Below are 7827 nucleotides of genomic sequence, written 5' to 3' on the forward strand. Positions count from 1 at the left end.
TAAATGATGGAAAAAGAACTTCAAATCTAAACGATCATATTGATCATGTTGACTAGGTAAGCGATCATTTAGATTATATCAAAGTGATATTATAACGATCTTGATATTCTAGAAGAGAAGCTGGAAGAAAGAAAGAGAAAATAAAGAAAGAAAGAAAAAGAACACTACAAGAATTTTCACTTTTACCGACGAAAAAAAACGTCGCCATATGTATATATTTTGTGTCAGTATAAATATGTAAAAAATGCATGGGTTTTATGTTTTTAAAACCTATACCGATGTTTTTTGCATCGCCGTATGTATAAATCTTGCGTCAGGATAAATATGTATAAAAATATATCGGTTTTTCTTTTCTAAAACTTAGGCCGATGTTGTTTGCGTCGCCATATATACAAATCTTGCGCCGTCATAAATATGTATAACAAATCTATGGATTTCTAAAATTTTGCCGATGAATTAGAATTTCGTTGGGATAAACACATTTTTGCCGACGTAAAATGATGCGTCGGGATAAAAAGTGTCAAAATTGCCAAATATTCTTATAGTGGAAGATGAATAAAGATAAAAGAAAGAAAATCTAGAAGAGGAGAGTGAGGCTGAAGAAATCTAGAAGAGAAGATGAATAAATCGCAAGAAGGAAAAGAAAGAGAAGTGACAAATCGTTCAAAATATGAAGGGCAAATCTAGAATTTATGAAAATACTTTACCGACTTCATGGGCTTTTTGTTCTTTTACGTGGGCTGTAAATATTTCGGTGTTTTATTACATTTATGAAAATTAACCTAAACTAAATATATTTATTTCTTTCGATTTCAAACATATTTCATTTCAACACCTTTCTCATTGGGTGCACGCCATCAAATATTAGGTTTTCTTTTTTATAACTATTATTTTGTAATATTATATAATCTATAATACTTTACATAATATATTTTAATTTTTCAAAAGGAACTGAGCTAATAACACGAAATATTATATTTTTATATGTTTTATCTTTATATAATATAATTATACATTTTAAAATTTTAAATTCAATTACATCTTTGTACACTCATAATTTGCACCGTTTAGATCATACAATCTAAAAACAATTTAACAAAATCCATATTACAATGATGAAAATATTCATTTTATATATTGAAATATATGTAAATGGAAGGGTTTCACATCGATATCAAATATTCACGATTATCTTTGATATCTTTAATAAAGGTAAATTTTCATAAATATAACAATAAAATATTTATGGCCCATGTAACATAGTCATTTTTTAAATATTTCAGGTTTGTGCTTCCCCTTATCGTATTTCTTCTCCTCTTCGTTTGCGATTTGATTTTTTTTCTTTTCATCATATTTCTTCTTTTCGTCTTCTTTTTTTTCAAACTATTATTTGGTTCAAGATTGTGTATCAAATATAAAAGATCTATTCTTTTTTCAGAGTTTTGTTTTGTTGTTCAAGATCGTGTATGAAATATAAAAGTAGGTAGCCAAATCTAAACGATCCTGTACAAAAAGAAAATAAAAGAATTTTGAAAAAGTAAACGATCGTGTCCCAAAAGAATCTTAAAAAAGATCGTTCAGCCAAATCTAAACGATCGTGTATCAAATGTTGAAAAAAAATCGTTCATCGTTTATATTTGATTACCAAAATTTAAATAATTGTGTAATCAAATTAAACGATCATACAACCAAATTAAACGATTGTATATAGAGAATTGAGAAAAAATAAATCGTTTAGATTTGACTATCCAAATCTAACTAATCGTGAAATATAAAAGATTATGTACCAAACAATAGCCAAATCTAAACGATCATATACTAAATATATTACATGTCTTGTTGACGACATGGTTGATGAGACATTTTTTGTAGAGACATTTTTTGTATTTTCCATAATAGACCTATAAGCATTTTCTGTTTTCTAAATTGTTATATATAGTATAAATATTTTGTCGCTTTATTATATTTTTTAAGAGATTCCTTATTAATGCTTCATGTAACGTAAAAATGTCATGTATTTAATTTAATTTGAACAGGAATAATAGCAATATACACAACTTAGTTTGAGAGTAAAAAACATCTTAATTATTCATCTAAACAAATTTTTTCTTTTCAATATACCCGTTGATATCAATATATTATCATATTATATCCCAAAATACATCCATAAAATCAAAATATCGATATTGACATTTCAATCCTTCCAAGATTATCCACGAAGGGTTTAAGGAGTTAATCATTTAAAGGAAGAAAACCTTTTCATTGATATTTAAAATAATAAAAATAAAAAATAAAAAAACTCAATGGAAACCGACCCCGCAAACTTCCTGCTACGAATCCTTGCTCGAAGCCTTCAACTCCCAAAATTAAATTGAAAATTTCACGAGATGGATGATGAAATGGGAAGCGAAAATCATTCTCATCCCCTCCTGCTATGGAACAACCTACGTAAAGGTCTCGACTTCCATTTCATAATTTCAAACCATTCGAACTCTATTTACATATTAATTTCCAAGACATTAAATCACACGGGAGTTGGAGTTGGAGCTGGACATGAGTTTGCTTCGTCCTTGGATTGTGTCTCCCAAAAGTAATGAACAAGAAAAGCTTCATAGGCTGCTTTTCTATTAGCTATGGAAAATAATAATCCCCACCAGAATCTCTTTTCATACCCTCCCTCTAACGCAATCAAATGTAATCTGTCCTTGAGTAAAGAGGAATCTCATCCATTCTCTATTTTTCTTTTCTTTTTATTCCGTCAAATAAGAATACCTTCACTTTGATCAAAACAAAAAGTTACAAATAAGATATCAGATAACAAATCCCAAACAGATGATAGATCAACCTGTTCGGAAAAAAGGATAAAATTTTCTCCTACTTTCTTCCTTTTCTTTCTTTCTTTCTTTCTTATGTGTTTTTCTTTCGTATTGTATGTACATCAGAATCAGGTTGAGTGTAACGAAAGTTAGAAGTCAATTATCGGCTCTCCAATAGTGAGGTTCCGCTCAACAGACCACGGTATGTCAAACAGCTTGGCTGCTATGAACTTAAAAATCTTGTTGACATTGATGTTGTGAATGGAGCTCGAGAAGAATAGAGTAGCCTTCATAACTCTGGCATAAGCTCTTGCCTGTGAACACAAAAACAAGAATTCAAAGACAAGTTTGATGAAGAACAAATGGAAGGGGTCCCTCAAAGCATCGATTCCACACGGTTTTGATGGCTAAAAGTCTTGCCATTAACCCCCCCCCCCCCCCCCCAAACAGTACCATGTGAGAAAAGTGTTCAAATGGAATTTTCAAGCTAATGATTGATTTACCTGACTAACAACTGTCCACTGCAAATCGGGTGGGAGTCGAACAAAGTCGTCAAATTTGGTTCCTATCAAAATGGGAATGGCTGTCTGCAATAAACAAGAAATGACCCAATAATTACTCTGAGGTTGTTTTGAATAACACGATTTTAATAAGTTTGAGTTTTTGGAGTACTACACAGTATACAATATCAGATTTCTCAGGCAAAAACATACTACCTTCTTAAACTCTAAGTTACACGAGCACAACACATGAAGCAAAAACCACATAAACTACGATCAGGTCGCTATTTCAAGGTTGTAAAACTAATACAAATCAAAGTTATATAGAGACGTGGTTTAATACATACTTTGTGGATAGTCTATCCTCTTCATTTTGTTTAACATGTGGGGTTAAAGGAGATTCAAACAATATATGTCTAAATCAGTTGAACTATGGTCATGTTGGCATCTATTCCTTTTGGTTAGGCAATATAAACTTGATTTGGGAAACCTACCTTTGAAGTTTTACCCAACGTGAAAACCAAACAAAATTTGCACAATCACAGAATTTATTGACTCTTTGTTCAACACAATCCATATATAGAAAGGGAAAAAGAAAGATTAGGCTTATGAAAACCGACACCCAAAACATCTCATAATAACAAACCATTTTCTTCAAAAAGAAGTTAGGTGGAGGAGAAGTATTCTTTTATCGGTTCACAGATTCAAAAGATAAAGAGAGTCTCACATCTCTTTCTCATCAATTCTCTCAGGACTTTTTATCATCACTTGGTGCTTAAAAAAATTGTTTCAACAGCAACGGCCAAATGGGTCAGTCATTGTTAGCAATAAAAGCCTCTTAATGACATGGTTTCAGTAAAAGGGAAGAAAATAAAAAGAAACAGTTCAAAGTTTAGAATCCAAATCAAACCCAATCAACATTAACGTCATAGAATGCCATTGCCATCAATTGCCACATATAGAATCGAAAGCTTTACCTGGTTCCATTTCCTCGCTTCCGTATACCAATCAACAACACTGCAAAAACCAAAGGAAAAATGAACGCAAATTTCAAATTTCAAACAAGAATGGCAAAATTTTCGTAGAAACGGACCTGTTCAAAGTTCTCCGACTTGTGAGATCGAACATGAACAAGATTGCCACTGCATCTTTGCAGGCTAATGGAAGCTGATCTTGTGAACTGCTGTCACCTTCATCGAACTACTCATATTAGAATTTTTTTTCCTTCAAATATCTTCAGAACCCATAAAGGAAAAAGGAATCAAGAAACAGGAGAAGTTTAATTTTACCTTTAACATCCCAGATACAGAAAGAAATCAGAGCATTTTGGATACTTAATGTTTTGTTCATTAGGTTTATTCCACTCATCTGTAAGCTATTTCTCTCCTGCTCATCGCCCACATACTTGATCTAATGAAAATCGAAAGAACAAACAAAAAAATAAAAGGGTTAAAAGAGAGAGAGAGAGATTAAAGTCTAGAATGAACTTTATATAAGAGGCCAAATTTAACCACGAAGCTAGTTTTTCCAATCTGGCAATCTCCCAAGAGACTAATCTTAAGAGAAACCAAATCAGCAGAGTCGAAATCGGAATCGGAGTCGAAGGCACCGCTAGTGGTAGGCTGCTCCGGCGAGGAGCCACCGTCGGTGGCGGGAGGTGGAGAACGGGAGGGGAGGCGGCGGTATCTTTTAGGAGTGGTTCCAGAAGAACAGGAAAAAAGCCTATCCCAGATGAAGCGGAAGAAGTGACGGACAAGGGAGACCCGTTCAAGGAGCCTCCAGCGGACGAGTTTTCGGCAAAGCTTGGTCATGGCGGCGGCGGTGGCGTCATGAGCTAGCTTGGCAGAGAAAAGGAGGGAAGGGAGGTGAGGGAATTTGGGATTGGTTTGAATAGCAGCGGCGGCGTGGGGTTTGTGAATTGTTGTGGGCATTTGGCGCTTTTCCCAACAAATTTCAACGAAGCTAAAGTGGGAGACTGGACCAGCAACAGCAACAGCAACAGCAACAGCAAGAAGGGACAGTTGACCGGTTTTTTGGTTCTTTTCTTTTCTTTTCTTTTCCTTTCTTTTCTTTTATACCATACCCATCCTTAAAGCCTCTCTTCCTTCTCTCTAACTTTCATTTATATATATATATATATATATATATATATATATATATATATATATATATATATTTTGGAAAAACAAAAAAATCAACGTCGATTTACAAACATCTTTTTCCCATTTTTTCTTTCAAACATATAATTCAATTTCTCTCTATAAATTTTATTCTCACACGTGTGTTAATTCCTTTTAAATGTCAGTTCTGTAAATTAATAGTTAGATACACCTCCATTATAAACCAAAGTTTGAATTGATTCATTTAAAAGCTTTAAGTAATGTAAATAAGTCTCGCTATTTTTGTACTATTTTATCTACGAACAATATTTAGGATTTGAAGATTTGATTCTCTTCAATTTATAATTAGGTAATACAAACAAGTAAATTAAAAAGATTTCTATAAATTTACTTGAAAAATTAATTGAAATAAGTTTGTCACCACATTTTTCCATTGATATATTTATTAAAAAGGTTAAAATTAGAAATATTATATAAATAGATATTTTTGAAAATATAAAACTTGAAAATGAAAAATAGTGGTTAAATTATATTAATAAAACGTCTTAGTTAGTTTGCGTAAAAAATATTTCTAAACTTAAAAAGTTTAAAAATATATTTTATCTTTAGTTTTAGATGGAAATAGATTTTTCCATTATTTTGAGAATAAAAGTGAACAAAGAGTTTATTTGATTGGTTATTGTTTTAGTATTGTTTAAGAAAGGAAATTTTGTATTTTTATTTTAGTTAGTGAAAAAAAAGTAACTAAATTAGTAAAAATATATTTTAAACTTTTGCATATGTTTGAAGGGTAGTGAGAAAATCATGAGTAATTTAAAAATATTTATGAAACAAAAACTGAAAGTATAAAGCTATTATTTAACAAAAAATGTAAGAGGATGGTTATGAATTGAAGGAAAAAGAAATAATGAGGAGTTTGAGAAAGGTGGAAATGGGCAGGGGGGGGGGGGGGGGGGGGGGGGTTGTGGCGGAACAGGAAAGGGGAAAGTTCGTATCAAATACGAATGCGAAGAGGTGGGCGTGCATGCCTTCGCTGACACAACTCCTCCCACGCCTTTCATCTTTTTTCTTTTTTCTTTTTTCTTTTTTCTTTTTTTTATTATTAATTAAAATTATATTCCCATCAATCACGCTCTCTTGTCGTATCCTAACCCTAATTTCACACTGCCAACCTCTGAAACGTATCGTATACACATACATAATATAACCTTAACTTTCTCCCTACTTTTTTTCTTTAATATAATTAAATAAAATACTAATTTACATCCTTTATTATTATACCCTTTTTTCTTTTTTAGTTTCTACAAATCCTAATGTAATTATGATGTACTGTTTCTTCCTTTAACCAAATTAGTTTAAATAACATACAATTAATATTACAGAATAAATATATTATTTAGTAAAGATATTCATAGAAACATGATCAAAAATGTCATTTTTATTATAGTCGATAATAATTTTTTTAAAAAAAAGTAAAGTTTTTACACTTCACATTTTCAATTCAATAATTAATTATAAATGGAATGAAAATAAATTATTATTTAACTTGTACAATTTATTATTATTCATATTCGATCTACTTAATAGTATTGATGGAATCGGTTGTACCTCACATGTTGGGTAAATTTTAAAATTGATAAAGAATGAAATAGTGAAAATAAAAATTATCAATTCTTCTCCTTTCTAATAGCTTAGGGATGATTTATACGTTGTTATTATTAAATTTTAAAATATTGTATATTTATTTTTAGGTTTTATTCGGTAAATATTTGTTTTTTTTTATATATATATATAAAAAATGAGGCATATGAAGATACCTCTTCCATCTTCCGCTTTCTATAATTTTATTGTCCACGTTTTTTTAAAGATGTTTTCAAAATCAAAGTTAAATTTTGATTTCTTTTTTTTTTTTTAAAAAAAAAAAGAAAATCAATATTAAAGAATTTGTTTTTATTTTTGAAAATTAGATGTATGGGAAGTATGAAACTCCATAATAATTAACAAAAAAGAAATTGTAGGAAAGAGAACACTACTTTCAAAAATAAAAAATCAATCGAATAACTACGAAATGTGGCTAAAGTTTTGAGATAAAAAATCATAAAAGTTTTAAAATTTCTCAATATCTTTTTTTATCCAAGTCTTTTTTTTTTTATTGAGTTTTCCCAAGCTCTACTTTCTAGTCTTCAGTACTTCTATTAATTAATTTTTTAAAAAAACTGGATTTTTAAAAAATAATAGAGAATACAAACTATTTATTCTTATAGTAAAAAACCACTAAAAATTTACCTCACAATTGTTTTTATTGTCAATTTTGTTAATTTCATTTAAAATAATTAAATTAGTTTTCATTATTTTTTGAGTTTATTCAAAAATATAAAAAAACGGCAGAAT

At 30.2% G+C, this 7827-nt stretch overlaps 1 protein-coding gene across 2 annotated transcripts; it reads right to left on the reverse strand.

Annotated features, from left to right (window-relative positions):
* Window positions 1-2705: 2705 nt before the first annotated feature.
* On the reverse strand, window positions 2706-5442 carry LOC103494916 (septum-promoting GTP-binding protein 1). Of its 2 annotated transcripts, none has more exons than XM_008456298.3 (6): window positions 4828-5442; window positions 4606-4726; window positions 4410-4506; window positions 4294-4333; window positions 3320-3403; window positions 2706-3130 (listed from the first exon to the last, which is right to left on the reverse strand). In XM_008456298.3, the coding sequence occupies exons 1-6, from the start codon at window positions 5245-5247 to the stop codon at window positions 2966-2968; spliced, it is 927 nt and encodes a 308-aa protein (XP_008454520.1). In that variant the 5' UTR covers window positions 5248-5442; the 3' UTR covers window positions 2706-2965. The 2 variants fall into 2 exon arrangements, with proteins under 2 accessions (XP_008454520.1, XP_008454521.1); XM_008456299.3 differs by having other exon boundaries at window positions 4831-5402.
* Window positions 5443-7827: the final 2385 nt, after the last annotated feature.

Source organism: Cucumis melo, chromosome 4 (genome assembly GCF_025177605.1).
Source record: "Cucumis melo cultivar AY chromosome 4, USDA_Cmelo_AY_1.0, whole genome shotgun sequence".
In the NCBI taxonomy this organism is placed as follows: domain Eukaryota; kingdom Viridiplantae; phylum Streptophyta; class Magnoliopsida; order Cucurbitales; family Cucurbitaceae; genus Cucumis; species Cucumis melo.

What these genes read in the sequence shown, in the direction of transcription:
- LOC103494916 (XM_008456298.3), bottom strand. Translation starts at nt 5,247, where the DNA reads ATGCCCACAACAATTCACAAACCCCACGCCGCCGCTGCTATTCAAACC. An exon ending in CTGTATCTGGGATGTTAAAG is followed by an intron (nt 4,507 to 4,605) that starts GTAAAATTAAAC and finishes AGTTCGATGAAG; the next exon opens with GTGACAGCAGTTCACAAGAT. An exon ending in AGTCGGAGAACTTTGAACAG is followed by an intron (nt 4,334 to 4,409) that starts GTCCGTTTCTAC and finishes TGGTTTTTGCAG; the next exon opens with TGTTGTTGATTGGTATACGG.